The 19668-nt window shown below is 40.6% G+C and overlaps 2 protein-coding genes and 1 long non-coding RNA gene across 5 annotated transcripts in view; 1 reads left to right on the top strand and 2 right to left on the bottom strand.

Annotated features, from left to right (window-relative positions):
• Positions 1-204: 204 nt before the first annotated feature.
• LOC103463254 (long-chain fatty acid transport protein 1-like) lies at positions 205-10076 on the bottom strand. Its single transcript, XM_017304546.2, has 13 exons — positions 9907-10076; positions 9679-9817; positions 9325-9580; positions 7109-7279; positions 6495-6564; positions 5080-5171; positions 3818-3927; positions 3494-3703; positions 2558-2684; positions 2331-2468; positions 782-946; positions 544-690; positions 205-469 (listed from the first exon to the last, which is right to left on the bottom strand). The coding sequence occupies exons 1-13, from the start codon at positions 10074-10076 to the stop codon at positions 312-314; spliced, it is 1953 nt and encodes a 650-aa protein (XP_017160035.1). The 3' UTR covers positions 205-311.
• Positions 9468-12237, top strand: LOC145551158 (uncharacterized). The gene is made up of 2 exons (XR_014086986.1): positions 9468-9603; positions 9690-12237. It is a non-coding gene; the product is annotated as an uncharacterized LOC145551158 (long non-coding RNA).
• Positions 12034-19668, bottom strand: part of LOC103463542 (adhesion G protein-coupled receptor E5-like) — a 35621-nt gene continuing 27986 nt past the window's right edge. For all 3 annotated transcript variants that reach the window (XM_081605342.1, XM_081605354.1, XM_081605347.1), the window contains 7 exons: positions 19127-19294; positions 18241-18435; positions 17415-17632; positions 17028-17186; positions 15742-15910; positions 15430-15531; positions 12034-14908 (listed from right to left, as the gene is read on the bottom strand). In XM_081605342.1, the coding sequence (XP_081461468.1) occupies positions 14867-14908; positions 15430-15531; positions 15742-15910; positions 17028-17186; positions 17415-17632; positions 18241-18435; positions 19127-19294 (1053 nt within the window). In that variant the 3' untranslated portion in view covers positions 12034-14866. The remainder of the gene's footprint in view (positions 14909-15429; positions 15532-15741; positions 15911-17027; positions 17187-17414; positions 17633-18240; positions 18436-19126; positions 19295-19668) is intronic.

Here is a 19668-nt window from a genome sequence, read left to right as displayed (position 1 = left end):
AAGTGCAAATGGAGTGATAAAAGAAAAAAGAGCTAGACAAATGTGATAAAATAAAAATAATTTTAAGATCGGGTGCAATATTTTACATTGTGCAAATATAAATAGTTTCTTTGTTCTGCAGTAAAACTACCAAATAAAATGTAGGTTGATCTAGAGATCTTTAGTTGATGCATTTTAAGATCAGTGTGTAAGAAGTTTCTCAAACATTTTATATACATTTATTTGAAAAATCAAGTTTTCCATTGCACAATGGAGTTTTTATTTTTTAAAGTAATAAAATATACAGCCGACTCAATGGGTGTCCTCTTGTCTCAGAGAGAAACTCTGCACTCAACGATCGCTTTACACAGTTCATCATCAACAGCCTCGTAGTGTCCGGCCCGGCTGTTCAGAAAATAGATCTCCTCCCCCGTGTGTTGTGGCTTAAAGCTTTCCTTCTGCAGGCGTGTTTTTTGAATTTTAAATGTACCTGAGAGGAAAAAAAAAAAGTTTGTATTTCAGCTCTTTTCAAAACATGTTTGAGTCCTTGAATTGCCGCCTCACCTGTAGTGTCCACAGATGGCATGAGTCGCAGGAAGACGGGTCGCGCGTAGGAGGGAAGGTGTTTTTGTACGGCACTCAGGAACTCATCAAGGTCCAAACCGGCTCCCGTGTGAGCGATAGCTGCCATGCCGGCTTTGCCCTCCACGCCTACACAAACGCAGGAGGCTCTTGAGTTTTCAGGTTTTGGGTTTGTTTGTAGGTGTCGTGTGTGTGTGTGTTTTTCCCGTCTCATCCGTACCTGGAACAGACACTCCGTAGACGGCTACGTCGGTGTGTCCCAGCAGCCCGCTGAGGACCCCCTCCACCTCTGTGGTGGAAACGTTCTCCCCCTTCCAGCGGAATGTGTCCCCGCTGCGGTCCCTGAAGTACATGTAGCCGTATTCATCCATCACCAGCACGTCGCCTGGTGGACACAAAACACAAAGATGGAAAAGAAGGAATCAGGAATTTCATCCGCGAAGTAGAAATCAAAGACAATTATCCTTCTGAAATAACAGAGTAAAGGTGGGTGGATCAATCCAAAATATCGATAATATCAATACCAAGTTGGTATCGGTATCGGATCGATGCTATCGATACTTTAGATTCAGATTCCATCTTGAAATTTTATTTTATTTTTGTATCGGTGTCTCAGCTCTTCCTCAAAAAAAGATTTTGTTTTGCTTTGCTCTCTAATGACGTTTTTTTCCCCCCACTTTATTTAGGAAAAATGTATACAAATCATGTTAAGTTATTAAAGTATTTTTTAGATATCTATAAACCAGATTCTGTCCAAAGTTTGAGGAAAAATAATCAAAGGTTGAATAAAAAGCATCGTTGTCAGTATTGGTATCATGCATACAGACCCTGTATTTGGTTCGTATTGGATCCATACCAAAATATCGGAGACTTCCACGTCCTGTTGGTGACTAGTGCAGATGTGTCAGAATTTATATTTCATTGTCAGACTCAACAATTTAGAAAACCCCAACACTTGATTTCAGTACATTCAGTGTCGTATAATGATAACAGGGTATGTTGGTGTTTGCTCAACTTTGCTGCAGACTCCAGCTGGAAGCCTGTGTTTTGTTTTGGTTAGCTAAGTCTAAAAATAGGCTTTTCAGCTACAAACACCACAGGTGGGTTTGGACATGGAACAACGGATGAGCTTTGGAAAAGCACATCATGTCCACGAGTAAGTACAGAGAAGGTTTTGTGATGCTGCAGGTCTGGTTTTATTTTATTTTATTTTAATTTATTCCAAAACCCTGGGGAACCTTACTTGGAGGTAAATGGTTCATGATTGGATCGTTCACTACAATAATAAGCCAATCGGAAAACTGTGACAAGATGGCACCAAGAAGTAGAATTAAGCACTTTGATCTTTCTATATTGTTCAGCGTCAAGATTATGTTTGTTGTATTTTTTTCTCTTTTCAAGCTGACATTGCAGCGCCACATGCAACAAACTATAAGCTTTAATTACTTTGTTAGGTTATCCAAGTCTTGGGGGGGAGAAATAAAAACAAAACACCATTAGATAATCTATTATTAAACATGTCCTGTTCTTCCAGGCACAGGGAGCTGAAGCCTGCCTTATCTTGAGCTGACCAGCAATCGGAGAACACGGACGAATTGTGTTCTTGTGTAATTTTTACACTTTTGCACCTCTGCGCGTGTCGCTGCAACGTCTCCTCCAGCTTCCTTACACTGAGAGCCTTTGTTTGAAGACGGCAAGGCTGGAAACCAGAGCCCAGACGTGACATCATTATTATTCAGAGACCGACACGCGGTCCGCGTGCAACATGCCTGAGACGTAAGCGGAGTCTCCCATCTGGAACACATGGTGAGCTATTTTCTGATTGGTCGAGTCCCGATCGGCGTAGCCGTCGAACCGCCTGAGCGGATCCTTGTCGTTGATGCGGCCCACTAGCATACCCGGCTCCCCTGCAGAGGCAAAGGCAGATGTGCGCTTTGGGAACCTGTTTGATACCTTTTTCTTTTTTTTTTTTGTTTAAGTGTGTGTGTTGTGTTACCAGGCAGACAAGGCATGCAGAGTCCCTGCGAATCCCTGAGCAGCTCCTTCTTGTCCTCTTTCACCTTGACCAGTCGGATGGGGTAAAGGTTGGGCAGGATCCGGCTACTGAAACCACAAGCTCCCACCTGGATGGGTGAGACGGGACATGTCTGAATTCCTTGAGCTCAGCAAGTGTTGGGTTAATCTTCTTATTATAGTCTAAACAGAAGAGTAGATTGTTTAACTTGTTGGGGAAATAAAGGCAGTAAGAAGGATGCAGACGTTATTTGGACTGTAACACGATTCTTTCAACAGCCGTGTCTCCATCGCAAATGTGCGCAGAACTTCATCGATTTTCCGCTAATGTAAAAAAAGTTTTTTTAAAAATCAACAAAAAAACACAATTTTGCTACGGAAGTATTTCCAGCCAAATGAGCACAATGATGAAGTTTGTTTATGTGAAATTCACTAGTTTCAATACAGCTGAAAAACCATCTTGTTGTAGAGCAAAAACCTTTGAACTTTTAGTGGGTTTTTTTGTAGAAATTGCCACGTTTCCATTAAGCTAATTCATTGTGGGAATCCCAGTTTGTGCAGCTGCTCACATCCGGATGATTTGAACTTGACTCACGCTGCCTCACAGCGCCTCTCATGATGGCCGCCGCCTCAGCCACCTATCTATCCATCACTTATGTTGTTCTTTTGTCCAATTTAGTTCTTTGGATGGGTTGAACTGAAACAAATTTGAGTGTGCTGCTGTACGATGACAATAAAGGCTGATTCTGATTCAAGAAGTGACAAGGTGGACGTTAAACAAAACTAACTTACTTAAATGAGAGTCTAAAAACAAAAGTTGGGTTCGGGCCTTTAGTTAAAGTTAATAGTCTGGTTGGACTGGGCTAGCTCGGATTTGTGAGGCCTGATCTAAACTCTCAGCTCTTCCATAAAAGCAAACCTTTCCATCTATGTTGATCAGGCTGCAGTTGCACTCGGTCGCGCCGTAGAACTCGCCCACTCTTTGGATCCTGAACCTCCGGATGAACTCCTCCCACACAGAGGGACGGAGGCCGTTGCCGATGGCAACTCTGACCCGGTGATGAGCTTCGGATGGGCGGACAGGCTGAGCCAACAGGTAGCGACAGATCTCGCCGATGTACTGGATTACCTGGGTTTTTGACGCACAACGAGGGATAAATCACACGGCAGAGTTGGAAGAGTCATTTACAGATGTGCCTGAAGAAAATCGATCGTCCGGGTTGCAGCGGCGGTGTGAACTCACGGTGCAGTTGTGTTTAACGCAGTCGTCCCAGAAGCGACTGGCTGAGAACTTCCTCCGGATTACGACTGTCAAGCCAAAGAGCAAACATTGTCCCACGCCCATGATGGTCCCTGTGCAAACAAACAACACATACAGCAAAAACAACCGAAGAGCCAAACCCAAGAGATTCTTTTCTGATCCTTTAGAAACAGATGAAAGCAGCTTTTTTTTTTTTTTTCTCACACTTAAATGTTTCAGGTCATCAAAAACATGTAATACTTGCCACAAACCACAGATATTGTTAGAAAGGTGTTGAAAAACTGCTTTATTCCTTTGTGTGCATTTTGTGATTTTAATATATTCCTCTGGAGGAACGAGGGTGAAAAGATCAAAATTGAGACGTTCAGCTTGTTGTGAAAAAGTCGGATATTGGCAAAAAAAATTTTTTAAATCTGATTTGTGTCGCATTCGCCTGCTGCGTGCACTTAAGCTTAGTTTTGCTCCTTGAGTGTTAATTAGCTTCTCTCCCTCAGTTTCCCTGCTTTCCCCCTTGCTACAGCTGCTCCCCATCTTCTCTGATTAGTTCATCTGGTCCTGAATTTCCACCTCTCTGCCTCAGTAGTTAAGCTCCTGGTTTTTCACTGTTGCTGGATTCCTACATTTCACTGCCTGCATTCCTCCTGTAATGTCACTGTTTTCCTTAATGTCACAGGACTTTATTTAACAACAGCTTAGCTCTGCGCTCGAGTCCTTTCGAACCTCAAAAAAAATGACATTATCCATAAATAGAGAAAACGGCGAACCTTTCCAGCAGTGAAGTGAGCGCATTAACTCATCCAAAAGGTCATGAAACAGCCAAGGAAAACATCTAAAGCGCCACACGTCTGAGTTTCCTCAGTTAATGTCAGTGTTCAAGATTTAGCAAACACAAACAGAACTGGGCAAAAATGGCAGCCGAGACCAAAAAGAACGCAAAGTGTCGTCTCACACTTGCCAAAAATCATCTTCGTCATCCTCAAGACTTTTGGAAAAATATTTTATAGACTGAGACAAAAGCTGCCTTGGGGAGCAATATATTTTACACAACAGGCTTTGAGGTTCAGAAAGATTTTTGTTCCTCTAATTAATACATGAAATAATAAAGCAGGTAGATAATTTGAGTAACAAAAAGGAGCGAAAGCCTGGGCAGAATAAAGCAGATATATGGCAGATTTAAAAAAAAAAGAAAAAAAAAAGGGTGTGATAAATACAAAGATGCATTGTTCAGTAAAAACGGGGCCTACCTGCGGAGTGATAGAGAGGAAGGCAGTTGTAGAGGACGTCATCGGGACGCAAGCCAAACGAATGAAAACCGAAGGCAGCGATGCGGAAATAGCTGCCAAGCCGGAAGAAGAGACAATCAGCATTTGCTACTCCGAGTACGTTTGGTCAAGGTACGATGGCACACCGCAGAGGGTTTGATCGGATCTCGGTCACCGCTGAAGAACGCGTTCCCTAAGCATGACGGCGCCACTCCCTTGTTTGAACATGAGGATGGCGTTTTCAGGGTGATGTGTCGTGTTAGTTTTTCTCCCATTATGTTTTATTTTGCATCTTGGCTTAAAAAATTTTTATTTTGGTTTCATCTGACCAGAAAACGTCTTCACGTGTTCGGTTCAGATCCTAAAAGGCTCCTAAACTACCAAGATGAAATAGAAAATCTCATGACTTCTGACACACAGCTTCGTAGAAAATCTTCCACCAGAGCCGTGCAACTCTGCAGCTCCCTCAGAGTTACCACTGGTGAACTATTTGCTAACAGCAAACTGGTTTCCTTGTGTCATGCAGTCTTTTCATGAAAGACCTTCTGTGTGTTACGCAATCTGATGTGGGTCAAAGGTCACCTGTACATTGACATTTTTGTCTGAATTAGTCATATCAGCCATTTCTAAATACATGACAAACATGAAGGCGACTGCTGTTCATGCTGGTTCATCGCTGATTCATCTCCAGTAGAGCTTTGGTAAAATGTTATTGTTTAATAAGAAGGCTTTTATTTTGTAGAGAATCTGTAGGACTTATTTTGAAATGTCACCACTGTGCTCAGTTAAGGCTGGTTTAGTTGGGCTGGTTTCTGCAATGTCTCTTAAAAATAATAAAGGTCCATCTAATATATTCAATATAGAAATAATAACAAATGCAAGTTTTTAGTATTAATTCCTCTTGTTGAATAATAGCACTGAATTCCACAACAGAAGATGATATTTAGATATGTATGTATATAAATTTTTTCTTTAGGTTAAGATGGAAAGTAGGATAGATTTTTATTTATTTATTTTTTTTTTTTTAACTTATTTACTTAAAAAAAAAACAATAATTCAAAATTCCTACAGTAGATATTTACCTTTTTAATTATTTGCTTATGTAACATTTGTTACATGAAAATGTCTCCCCGTACTGTAAAGGTTGCAGACTATTTGTCTTTTATTGGTCACAAAAGAAAGGCTTTTGTTTTGAAAAGCTCAACATGACCCCATCTGGTTGCATCGCGGTAGTAGAGCTAAGCCCAAATGCTTCGAGTTGAAAAGCAGCAGAGAACTCAAAACGGTATAAAACAAATAAACATGCATGTAGGAGTTAAACTTCTTTGACTGCTTTTGAGCAACACGTTGACATTCAACATTGTGCTAATTCATCAAACCGAACGAAATAAACTCACCGGCTGTGCACCACTACCGCTGCCTTCGGCATCCCGGTTGTTCCAGACGTGTAAATGTAGAAAAGTCTGTCTGCAAGCCAGCAGAAACCCAATGCGCAGAGACGTTAAAAAGCTTTCTAGTGATTTCGGTGTCTGTTGTCACGTTCAGCAGAGCTTTTACTTGTACGACATGCACCCAGATCCCCCCCCACCCTTTTCCCCCCCTTAGCACCAAACATGTTCCTTTCTCCCCTGACAGACCGAGCAAGCAAAGACATGAAGAATAACTCAGGAATGCCATACTACAACCACAAGACAGAAACAGAGTTGAATAGTTGGTATGCTGCCAGTCTAGAGTGATTATTTAAATATAACTTTTAGTGACATTTAAAGAGTTACAACATCGCCCTAGAGACTGACGGTGAGGTCTGCATGCGCATTTTTGTGCTTGTCTGCGTGTTAATACGGGTTAGATCTCAAGAGAAAGAGTGCGATCTGGCAGGCAAAGACCTGCTGAGAAAAATGTGGTGCAATCAAAGTATTTTTTAAAAACATGAAATATAGCTTTGCAGCCACGCGCGCACACATAAAGCATTGATGGGGGAGGGGGGGCTAAACAAGCTGCAGAGTGTTACCATTGAAGCCTTTCCTCAGCTTGTAATACGGCGGGTGTGTGGGCGAGCAGGTCAGCAGGGCTTCCAGACTCTGGGCCTGGAAGCCGCGGCGCTGCTCTCCATCCTCCTCTTCACCGCCGGTGCAGAACAGAGTTGTGCCGGGCTGCAGGGATCCTGACACCTCTGACACCGCTGAAAGAAAAACAGAGCGCGGTGCGCATAGGAATGCGGAGAGGGGCAGCTTTTCCTCAAAGAGATTGCTTACAAAAAAAGAAAAAAGAAAAACAAAGCATAGCTTGTATTTCGGATTAAATCTTCTGCAATCTGTTCGTTTTGATACGGGTGCGTCTCAGCGAAACGCTAATGTATTTTAATAACGTTATGGGATAATTATGAACGGTGACATGTTTCAGTTGTTTGTAGGTCCCATAATGAACCGATAGGGGGCGCGATCTGTTCCATATTCTACAAATGTGGATATGTAATAACAAAGAAGTGGTCCCCGAGTATATAGTAGTCTGCCCCAGTCATAGTTTCACTCACGGTGTTGGTATTGTGTTATTGTGCCCAACTGCTTTCTGGGTAACACAGACCAACCGACACGCTGCCGCTGCAGTCCACCCCCTCACCCCCCACCCCTCATGAGACTAGGACGAGGCGTATTAGTGGGCGTCCCTTATTTTGATTTCTGAAAGGTGGCAACCCTAGTTGTTTGGTTATGTTAATTTTCGGTGATTTTGCCAAACAACTAGCCAAAAACAACCGGAGTAAACCCTGTGGATTTATTGCTCTGCGTGAGTCTAATGAGGCTCATTTCAGAGCCAAATTAATGAAGTTTTTGATCATATTCTAATTTAATAAGATGTAGCCGTTAATCAACATCTTCCAGCATTAAGCTCCCGTCCTGCTGAAAACGGATATCTGAGATGGTCTCTGTATGCAGACGGAAAACCTCCTTCTTTCATTAAATCAGCCTGAGACGTTTCTATTTCAGGTTGGTTCAATTACCAAGATGATTCACGAAAGAACAAAGACTGCCAGAATATATTAGATATTTTTTTTATTACCTTTTTTTTTTTTCAAATAAAGAAGCTAATTTACACTTCTTAAGTATTTCCTAGAATTGCCTTTTAAACAATGTGATTGGGTCGCGTTAGTTTGCAGGGGTCTTGGATCGTTCCTCCTGACACACGCACACATTTTCAGCTCTGCTCTCAGGTTATAGGAATGAGATCAGGGCTTTGTGAAAATAGACGTTTCTTGTCTTTTAGGCACTTTGTAGCTCATTTCGTGGGATTCTTTATCTGGGTAGGCCCGTTTTAATGTAGTCTTTCTTCATGAAATCATCTATGTCTTACGTGCTCCCTGCACCTTCTGCTGCATGTGGTGACCCATGTAACATGATCCTGCCACCACTGTACCTTACTGTTGGGATGGTTACGCTTGTTTTTTGTTTTTTTAATGCAGTGATGGTCACTCTGGCCAAACGTTTCAATTTCAATTAGTCCAAAAAAAAAGGATGCATCTCCAAACAAACAAACATAGGGTCTTTGTCCAATGAGTGCATTTGCAAACTGTAAGCTGGTTTTTGGAGTAATGGATTCCTCCTCACTGTGTGGGCCAATATTGGACTCCTTCCACTCTAATGACACTCTGACTAGCTTTAGACGACGACTTCACAAAGTCTTTTTGCTTTTGTTTTCAGGTGGATTTGTATATTTTGCTCATTTTCATCTCTGGCTCACTGATTGCATTTGTTTGAACAAACATTTGTGGCACGTTTTGGCATTTGGAAATTGTTTCCGTGGCTTCATGGTTTACAGTTCACTTCCTGATACCTTGATTGCTTTTAATGTTTCCATTAAGCCACACAAAGGAGAAGTGTGTTTGAGGTGTTGCCTCCACCAGGTTTGTCCTTTTAACTCAAAGTCTGTAAATTAATCAGAAAGCCTTAAAGTCATTCCCTGAGTTTTTGTAAAAAAAAAAAACTTTGTAATCTTGCATTATTTAAACTTGTAACTCTGACAAAAGTAGTGCAAAAAAATTTCTCTCTAAAATTGTTTTTACAATTTTGGCATTTAGCAAATAGAAAGAAATGTTGTAGGATTACAGCATTTCTTTCTGACCAAAAACAAAACATTTAATCTGATTCAGTGTCAGACAATGAGGGGAAAAAAAACGTCATTTTGTGCAGCGAATGTATCTTTATGTCGGCCGCGTGTCGCTTTGCCTCCCACCTTCAGTCATTTCGGCTCCAAACACCACGGCCCGAGCTCCAGATACTCCAATGCAGTGCAGCAGCGATTCCTGCCGCAGGTTGTGGTTGATGAACGCGGCCTCCACGCCCACCATGGCCAGCCCCAGCCACAGAGCGACCACCGACGGATGACTCTCCATGTACAAGGCCACCACATCCCCCTCAGCCCAGCCCTGGGCCAGAGCCCAGTGAGCTGCGGCGCTGCATCGCTCCTGCAGGTCTTTAAAACTCCAAACCTGGAGGAAATACAAATGCAAAAGTAAGTTTCATTCAGATTTTTTGGGGGATTTTGTACCACTTTTGAAATGTTTTTTTTTTATTATTTTTATCTCACCTCCCCTGTAGGCTCAAAGATCAAGGCGGGTTTGTCTGGATGCTGCAGCACCTTCTGAGCAAACAAGGCAGGGACGGTTCTTTTATTCCGCACATTTCTGTGCATGGAAAGTCTTACTTTCACAATAGCAGCCAGACACCTGTTGAAAACAGGGGAAAAAAAATTGATTGAGCGATGGAAAATCAGGAAGAACAGGAGTAAGACGTGCACAACAGAACACTTGCATACATCAGGTCTCTCTTGATTGTGCATGCAGCAATACGAATGTTCTTCCAGGACCTCATCCAGACCGCAAGGACGCCCAGCCCTGCAATCAGGCCGGACAGCCAGGGGACGGAGACGGGCCTCAGCGGAACCAAGAAGACCAAGCTCACAAGGACACAAATCAGCAGCTTCATTGTCTGCAATAAGAAAAACAAACAAAAAAACAAACAAAAAAAACAACAAAAAAACAAATAGGATTCAAAAGGAGTGTGAGGAAAAAAATGGGTCAAAAGAAACAGAGAGAGAGAGACGATTTATTTACCTGTTCAGGGATTTTATAAAAGGCTCCACTGGGAAGGAGAATCCAGAAGTAATTAATGCACAGGGTGAGCAGCAGCAGCCGCTCAGAGCAGATGTTTCCAGAGCAGCTGTCAGAAATAAAGTGCCTGATAAGCAGCGCATAGCAGAGAGCAGAGCAGGTTGCAACTCATAGCTCCAGCGTCACAGTGGGGTGTGTTACTCATCTGCCCCGGAGCCAAACCCGAGCTGTGTCTTTACGAGGAACAGGGAGTTTTTTTTTTTTTTTTACTTTATGGGTCTTGTCAGAATAATGCCGGGGGCGCAATGGTGGCTTCGAGAGAAAAAGAAAAAGAAAAAAAAAAGCATGGGGTTTAGGAGCAACTTGCTAAGAAATGTTGACTCAAATACTGCTGTATTTGAACCTGAATGTATGCTTTTGTCCTACTTTGGATTATAGCGGAAAACCACGATGATTTAATCTCGTGAACCCAATTCGTGTTTTTAAAAATGTATGAACTTAATGGGGGAAAAAAATTACAAAAGTTTATGTTGTGTTACTATTTATAAAGACAGTTCAAATAAATAATTAAAAGCTCCAAATTTATTAGCTTGACCCCATTTATTTCGTGCGCCATTCCGCTGAATTCCTAATGTTCAGTCCGAGCTTTCTCCCATTAAAGTGGATTTTTCCAGTAGAATTTGGACCAATCAGCGAACAAAAGGAGAAGTCGCGGGCGATGTGACGTCATTTTTCTGCGCCATTTTTAGGATGGCAGCGGAGGAAGAGAATGAAGCCGTTCAGTCCGTGTTGGCCAGTCTTCCATAAATACTGAATTAACATTATTAGCCATTAGCCATTAGCCATTAGCTTCAGCTCGCCACTTCTCTCCTGGCAGTGAAGAGTGGTTGTTTACAGCGCAGGTGATTTCCGGTAAGCTTCATAGCACTGAAACTATACGTCACTGACAAATATTAGCAATTGGGTAAAATTTAAAGGCTCAAACAGTCGTTTCCAGACTCTCAGAACTAAGCAAAGTGTAGAAGAAGAGGGTGGTTTTCATCAGGCGTATTTATATAACAATAATCCCCATGATGTATGTAAGCTTCTAACCAGATGTCTGAAAACAAATTAGGAGCTTATAAATGAAAACTCTGTGTCAAATCTAGTGTCGGTACGGCCTTGTGTGGTTTCTTCAAAGTTTGTCTAGTCCACTGTCTAAGACTTTTTGAGACTCATGAGTGTGAGATGACTCATTTCCTTACATTTAATGGGAAAATTCAAATCACTTACTGTACAAAACAAGAAAATTACTTGTAAAGGTGTGTAGAAGATATGCTTTTACACACCTTTTGCAGTCATTTCCATGACAGCGATGTTGTGAGGCACAAACTTTAGTTTTAGTTTTTTTCCAGTCAAACCCAGACTAGCAGTTCCTCACTCAGACTTGCCGGTGTGTGCTGAAACACCTAGAGGTCGACGTGCAGTCATACTCACCAAATCAAAATATGCCTTCTCCTGATGAAGCTTATCAGATTAAAAGGATCTTTAAAGAGAACAACCTTTAAGCAGGTATTAAACATACTTTTCATTGAGTCCACACTTCTGTGTTGAAAAGTCGTTTTATTGGTCTAATATATTTCAACCTTCAGCGATGTCTTTTTACTAGACGTAAGCAGAAAAAAAACAATTTTAATTAATATAAATAAAGTCCTAAAACACTAGTCTGTGTACAATTAATCGACTGAATGTGTTTCACTTTATTAAGTAAATTAACTTTTCAATAAGACACAAATTAATAGAATTAGCCTGTAAAGACAGTTTTGATAGTAAGCACACAAATAAATCAGATGTCTCACAAGAAAAAGCTTTATTCAAAATTGTGGACAATATCTATTGAAGAAAAAGTACCAAATAGTGTAATGTGAACCAAAGTAAAAAAATAAGCATATTTATAAATGTAGCTATACTATACTCTAACAATAAGGAATCTTACATTCATTTAAAAAAGCTGCACATTGCTTCTTCTTTTTTTTTTTTTTTTTTTTTTTTTTTTTTTTTTTTGCATAAATACAACTTTTTGCTTTGCAGGAATAAAAACAGTAAAAATAATAATAAAAACAGTGACAATTACAAACCAAAGAACAGCCGGTAAAACAAAGGGTTAACATTGAAATCTGAACATAAATAGGAAGACGAAACAAAAACGCAGCTCTGAAAGCCTCTAATTTATTTTGAAAAGGCATTTTCCATGTCTACCATTCAACAGACGTGAATGATGGAAAATTAAAATGCATATCTATATTTAAAACTATTTAGGCTCTGCAAGTGTGACTGCTTCTGTTATTACATAACAATATGAAAACCCATAGTTGTGCTGAATATTTCTTTTTACGACAGAAAAGTGCAATGACACGAAACAAACTCAGGTCTGTACAGATCTTATGGCTGTCTAAGCTCTCATTTCAGCGATAAAGCCTCAGTCTTACCGTAACTAACATTTCCTGGACACACACAAGCTCTAAAATAAGAACACAGTAATTAAATGGACATTTACTCAATAAACACTGCATGATGGGGGGGGGGAAGCTGCTGCAGCCTTATCAGCAGGGTGGGCCCCTTTTTGTTGATTACCGAAACTCTTATCCTGTTCCACATGTGTTTACATGGTTGGCAATAATAATAATAAAAAAAGAGCAGGAACGCTCAGTCATAAGCCAAGACAGAGGATTTAACTTTAGCCACGAGTGATTAAAGCAATACATATCACTCATTTTGTTTGAAATCGGAGGCTTGTGTGTGAGTTTCTGTCCCATTAAAAGCAAAAAATATTCAATTACAGTACATGAAAACAAATACCGCAGAAATACAGCCGAGTAAATAAGTATCAAACACTTCAGCGTTTCTCCAGGTGACTATGTTTCTGAATTGGCTATTGCCACGACATTCACACCAGACGTTGGCCAAACTTAGCCACAAATACAACAAAACTGTAACAAATGTGTCAGAAAGTATGTATAACATGTATAATGAGACAGTATAAGGATGAAATGCATTAAAATTAATACAGTGCAATAAAAAAAAGGCTTATATTCTAAAGGAACTTAAGGAAATCTCAGCGTTTTTGAAAGAATTCCTGCCCCCTAGTGGTGGCGGTCGATATCGACAGGTTCAGTCCTAAATGACTGAGCAACAGTCGATGGGCTAAAAGTGGACTAAGCTAAAAAAATTCAGGAGTTCATAAAAAAAAAAACTGTAAATATTTGAAAATGTCCAAAAACATAAACGGAAACATACAGACAGTCTCATTTTATTAAATACGAATGAATTTCTTCGTTTCTTAAATTGTGAATTATCTGTGCACTGTTATGTTTAAGAAAACAGTGATACATATTTAGTTTATATTTAGTTTTTCACTCTGTACTGGAAAAAGTTAATTTTAACCTAACCTGGCGGTGAACATTTGAGGATAACTTGGATTGTTGCCAACATCTGGTGTGAATTTCATGACCCCTAAATCACCGCAGCCTGATTAGAAGTATACTTTTTGATGCATTCTGTACCTTTTTTTTGTTCCCTACGGTACGGACAAAACAAACAACAAAAACGACTATTTGTACAGGTAACATTTACATAAAATACAGTGCAAACTATCTGCTCACGTGTGTATTAACTCCTGTTGTCTGCGATCTGAAATAAATATGTCTAGATCCTTAAAACTCCGTTTTAGTTGCTCTGACGGCAGTACAGCTTATATTATAACTGTGATATGTTCCGGTTGAACTGACGAGTTACTTCTGCTTACTAATGCAGCATCAATGTAACTCAAACAACTCCTGAATAAACATCCAGATTTTTTAAGGCTCACTTTAAAAAAATAATAATAACCTGGATCATTTTACAGTATAAATCACATCACATATGATTTGTTCAGTTCTGAATGGCAGTAAAAACATGAAAAACTATCAAACCCTTTGACCTATTTTTTTTTTCTCTCTACATGATATTTTGGCGTCTTGTTCCTATTTTTTAAATTGAAGTCGGTGTGCATACTTAAATAATATTTTCTGTTTTTTTTCTGGTATTTTATATAACATATTTTATTTTATATTTAAACAGAACTGTCAAAAAAACAAGAAATTTCTGAAACGTTGCGTTTGCTGTAGTAGTCAGCAGGGGGCACCGTTTAGTCACGAGAAATTGTTAAAATATATTAAAAGTTCACCCTTTTACACTGTTTGAAACCACGGTAAACACTCATGTCTTTTATTTTGGCTCTCAAATTGTTTTTCATTGCGGTGAAACTGAATACAGAATTGAGCAGGTGAGATGGAGGGTTTGGTTTTCACAATTCACAGTCTGATCACCCTTAACTCAAGTCTCATAAAAGTATAAACGGCAAAAGTCCAAATCCTGAAACTGGCTGATGGTTTCACTCAATGTTTTTTTCTTTTTTCTGTTTTATCGTGTTTCTGTTTAATTTTTAAATAAGAGATCGCTCTTGCTGCTCTTCTACAGGTCAACAATAGGCAGGTTGAAAGAAAAATAATTTAAAAATGACTGAAATGTAGGCAACAGAAGGACACGTTTGTTTTAGTAGGTGATTTGAACCTTGACAGTCTTTGCCCTAACAGTCTGGAGGAGTGATTTTCTGCCCATGAGGCAGGGTAGGAATGACGAAGTTCTTCATATTTGGGATTCTCCCGTGATCTGTCCACTCCGGGAACCCTACAGGGAAACAAGTCATGTCATGAGGAAAGATTTAGCATTCACCAGATTTTAAAATCGGTTATAAGAACCCAATGGACAGCAGGACATCATGTACTGCAAGGCAGAGGGATGGAAGATTATAATGAAATATGACACTAATTATGATGTACAGTACAGATGTTCCGTTTCAAACCTCACCAGATAAGTCTTTATATCCAAATAATAATGATAGATTGTAGCTTCGGTGAAATCTGCAGACACTTGGGCGCAGTGTGTGGTTACTCACTAACTGATGTTACATTTTTGTCGAAAACATTCAAGACAAGAGTTTTTCCAAATGGAAAACTTTGGAAGAAGGAAAGAAAGAACATTTATACATATTACTAAGACTGGGATGATTGGATCTGTCGTAGCTGTCTGGTTTTAGTTGTCGATCATAAATTTGATCTACTTAGAAAAGTAGCGTTTGTTTTAAAATACCTTCAACTAAGCAGATAAATTGCCTATTAAATACATGTGAGGCGGGAAACGGCACCTACTTGAGATTGACTGCTGGACGGATTGGTGCTGCTGAAGTCTGAGTACCTCTTCTTTTGCGTCGTGCAGACGCAGGAAAGGAACTGGACGTACTCATCTCTCACCTGCAGGGGGCAGCAGAGCCACGGGGAAATATTCACATTGCTGTGCGTTGTTCAATCATTTTTGAAGAGATCTCTAAAACATTTCTCCTCTTTTTTTAAAATCACCAGTCTGGTTGGTGGGTTATTTTATTTTTATTTTTTTTATGTTGAACTTATCCTTTTCCTGCCAATACTATTCACTCCCACAAACATCCTCCAGATCCTTTCTACCTGTTTAGACAGCACGCAGTGCATGATGAAGACCAGGGCACCCTGCAGGCTGTTGAGGACGGTGAAGATGTATGCGACCGCCATCATGCCCTCGCTGAACAAGAAGGCTCCAAACACCCACATCAGTCCCAGTATGCACATCTGGGCGATGGCGGTGACTGTGAAAGCTCTGCAGGACGAAACAACAAGTCAGACAGACGGGACTTGGAAGAGAACGCAGACGAAGATTTCTCATTCGTGACTCAGATGTTGCCAGCGTCTGCGAAAAAATCCCCGAAGACAGAAATGCCACTACCAAGACTTTTTTGAGACTTTTCTTTTTTTAATTATTAGGCTCAATCAGACTGCAGTGTCCCTGAGCAGAATTGTCTTTTTAAGTCTTGACCTCACGCTCTCTGTTAGATTTATGTCATGGGTCATTGTCATGCCGGAAGGTGAACCTTTGTCTCAGTTTGAAATCTACTGCAGCCTAAAAACAGGAACCAACAACTGAATAAAAAATAAAAAAAGTAAAACAGTTATGAGATAAACCTGGATTTAAGGAACCGGTGAACATATTTGTTGCTTAATAGCTTCAGTTTGTAATTTACTGTGATTTGAGAAGTCAATACCCCTTGAACCTGTTTGTACTTTTTTTTGCTTTACAACCTTAAACTCAAAAGGAAGCAGAAAGGGGAAAAAAAAAACGTTACGTTAAGACGTAAAAGGAAGACAGCGCAATTTTGAAAACGTCCTATTTCCTTCATTATTATGCTGTACTTTCCGTTGGGTTGCGTAATGCAAAAAAAACCAAAAAAAACTTAAAAGCAGAAGTCATAATTGAAGATTAAGGAAATGTCGTAATTTTTCCAGAGATTAATTATAACGTAGTTATTTTTATAGGCCATTCTTTAATTTCAGCTTCTTCCAATCAAAGAGGTGCTTCTCTCTACATTCACCAACTCCACCATCTGTTCATTTACCCACCGACCCCTCTTCGATCCCAATCTCACGCTTTATGGCCGCTTTGTCAAGCGGCTGCTTTTCATGCAAGAGGATGATTTCTTTTAAATTTCCCACACTAATCCCTATGAGCTTCTGCATCCAAGCAAGGACATTTTCAGACTCCAATGAATTTCACAGCTGAACACTTTTTCTGAGAATGTGCTGTCGAAAAGGAGTAAAAAAACCCCCAAAGCTTATCGATGTAGAGAGACGGGATAGAAATAGGAAATCTCCTTCCTTTTTTCTAACTCAAATTGTTTTTCATTCATTGCAAAGGTGTACGAATGTCTGCAGAGACTAACTTTATTTTGTGCAGCTTGGAGAGGTCTGGGTTGAGGGTGGCGAACTTCTGGGCGAGCTTCCACACAGTGACGATGAAGAAAAAGACGTTCAGGGCGATGATGAAGCACACGGGGCCAAAGAAGCTCCAGATCAGGCCGTGTTCCAAGGACAGCCAGCAGCTTTGGTAGAGAAGAAGAAGAAGAAGAAGGAGAAGAAGAGGAACAAGGGGAAAAAAACAGCTCACGTCACAGAAGCTGATAACAGAAAGTGTTTGAATTCCACTGACGCAAATAGTGTGACCCAATGCAAACAAGACATGAATTTCCTGGTTTCACTGTAAAGCAATTACTTCTTTTATGTGCAACTTTTTTTTTTTTTTTTTTTTTAAAGCGCCGATGTTTACTTACTGGTCTTTAGTGCCGTAGCCCCCCGGTCTGATGATGGCGGATATGAAAACAATCCCCAGAGGGACCCCGTAACCAGTGAGGTACAAGTAGAGGGGCCGGATGGTGGCGTTAAACACCAGGACCACCATTCTGTACAGCTGCACCCCTTCTAACAGCATCCAGCTCATTACGCCCAAGAAGAAGAAATGGAGCATTGCGGCAACAAACTTGCAGCCACCCTGGAAGACAAAATAACACGAATAAGAAAGAAGAAGTATCAAGCTAAATGTCTTGCTGTTTGTGTCTCTGTAAGGGGAAATGAAGCGGAAGTATTATTTACTTTAGTGCCATTTTATAGCACAATCATTTCACTTCGCTGCCTTCAGATGCCATACAAATGCTATCTACATCAATCATGAGTTAAAAGAAACTTGATTCGCAATTTGATGCCTTGAAATTGGGTCTCTGTCTCTTTAAGAAGCTCCTGCTCTTTCCAATCCTCTGCTCTTCAGCACATCATTCTCAATGTGCCGTCTACATCCGCTCCTGTTCCCAGAGTGGTTGCCATGGGAGATTCACATATTTCTCAAACATGCAGCAACACTCCAAGTATGTTTTTGATGAGGGGATAACATTGCAATATGATATAAAATGCCAAAAAATTGATTTAACAAAACACCCCTCTTTAAGTAATATTGTTTTGAAGTAACACTTCTAATCCTTTAGCATAATTTTTGGCTCCTCTACCCTCCTCTTGGAGTTTGTCAGATCTAAGCATGAATTCTTAAGATTAGTAAAGATGTCAAATTACTGTGAGCCCTGTACAGTCCGGACTGGTTCGTGTTACCTCTGGACTGGTTCGAGAAATCCCGACCAAGAAGACGAGGTCCGCCATAAAGAGGCAGAGGCAGAGGTGCAGGTGGATGGTGGTGCGCGTCCCCTGAATGGACCGGCAGAATCTGAACGTCAGGATGCTCAGCACCAGGCAAACCAGGGAGATGATCAGGCCGATCTGGGTCAACAGTTGGAGCTGAAAGCTGGTCTGCAAGAGAACACACGTCAGCTTACAACGACGCTCCCCTCGGAAATGATGAACGCATGACTCGAACTGAATGGATCCGGTTGTTTGCGTCAGAATCTCAACGGGTTCTGTCTTGTAAAAATCCTTGAAACCCCATAAAGTTGAAACTGTAAACACTTTGAGTGGCGAGTATGTTTGGAAAGGCATTATTTATCATCATTAAGTTTGTAAGTTTACCATTTTGGTTCATGTTCGTGTTTCATTGTAGATCTCCAGGAGTTTTTTTTTTTTTAAATCATTTTATATCCTGTTGGTTCCCTTTGTGTTCATTTCTAATCGGTCGTTTCCCTGAGTTCCTCTAGATTCTGCTGGTTAGTTTGAGCCTGATGTGGTTCTAAAGTCAATCATAACCTTCCCAGTAATTTAAAAAACCTCTTTGAGCCCATCCCTGACATCTGAAACCTTCCTCTCAACATGTAACTGTGATTCTCTCATCTTCACGTGGCTCAAATTCCTCCACCAAACATGACAAAACCGTCCCACCAATTTGCTTGCCAGTAAAGATTAGTGTATTACACAACTTCAAACATACTTATATTTTACCTAATGACATGGATGCATTTTTTTTTCATCCAAAAACATTCTTGCTTCTGCATAGTTCCCCACATCTGGAAAAAAAGATGCACTTTGTCTGGTATTATCTGTGACTTACCTTCATGGGATAAAGGGCCATCAGCACAGCAAAGCTGCTCAGATGTTCACACGAACACACAGTGTGTGTGTCGTTGGACAGCTCCTGGGAGCAACCATCTGGGGACCAGACTCCTCTCTCATCCCAGTACGCGCAGATGTAGCTCACCTCGGGGGTCTGCTTTATGTCCTAATGTGCAAACCAAAATCAACAGTTAAATACAGAGTGTGTGGTGTATTTATACCTTCACTGGATTTCAGAGAAAGCTCTGAAAGTTGCCTGTTAATGACTTCATATGGTGTTTTCTTGCAGTCTCTCGTTATTTTAGAAGCTGGTATTAGAGCTACCAGGAATGAGGAGATTAATATAGATCTCTTAGGATGTTTTTACACCTTATAGTCTGGTACACGTGGTTCAACTGGGGACCAAAGTTGCGAAATTAGTTACATTTTCAGATGGTGTGGTACACTTTCACACTGCACTGTGTCAAACGATCCAAACAATTGAAAGACCTGTTCCCCCCCATCGCCTGTGGTGGCGCTGCAACAAGAACAACTGATGTA

This window comes from Poecilia reticulata, chromosome 1 (assembly GCF_904066995.2).
Source record: "Poecilia reticulata chromosome 1, P_reticulata-male-v2, whole genome shotgun sequence".
NCBI classification, from domain to species: domain Eukaryota; kingdom Metazoa; phylum Chordata; class Actinopteri; order Cyprinodontiformes; family Poeciliidae; genus Poecilia; species Poecilia reticulata.
The sequence above is the reverse complement of the archived record's forward strand: the minus strand, read 5'-3'. Positions and strand labels throughout refer to the sequence as shown.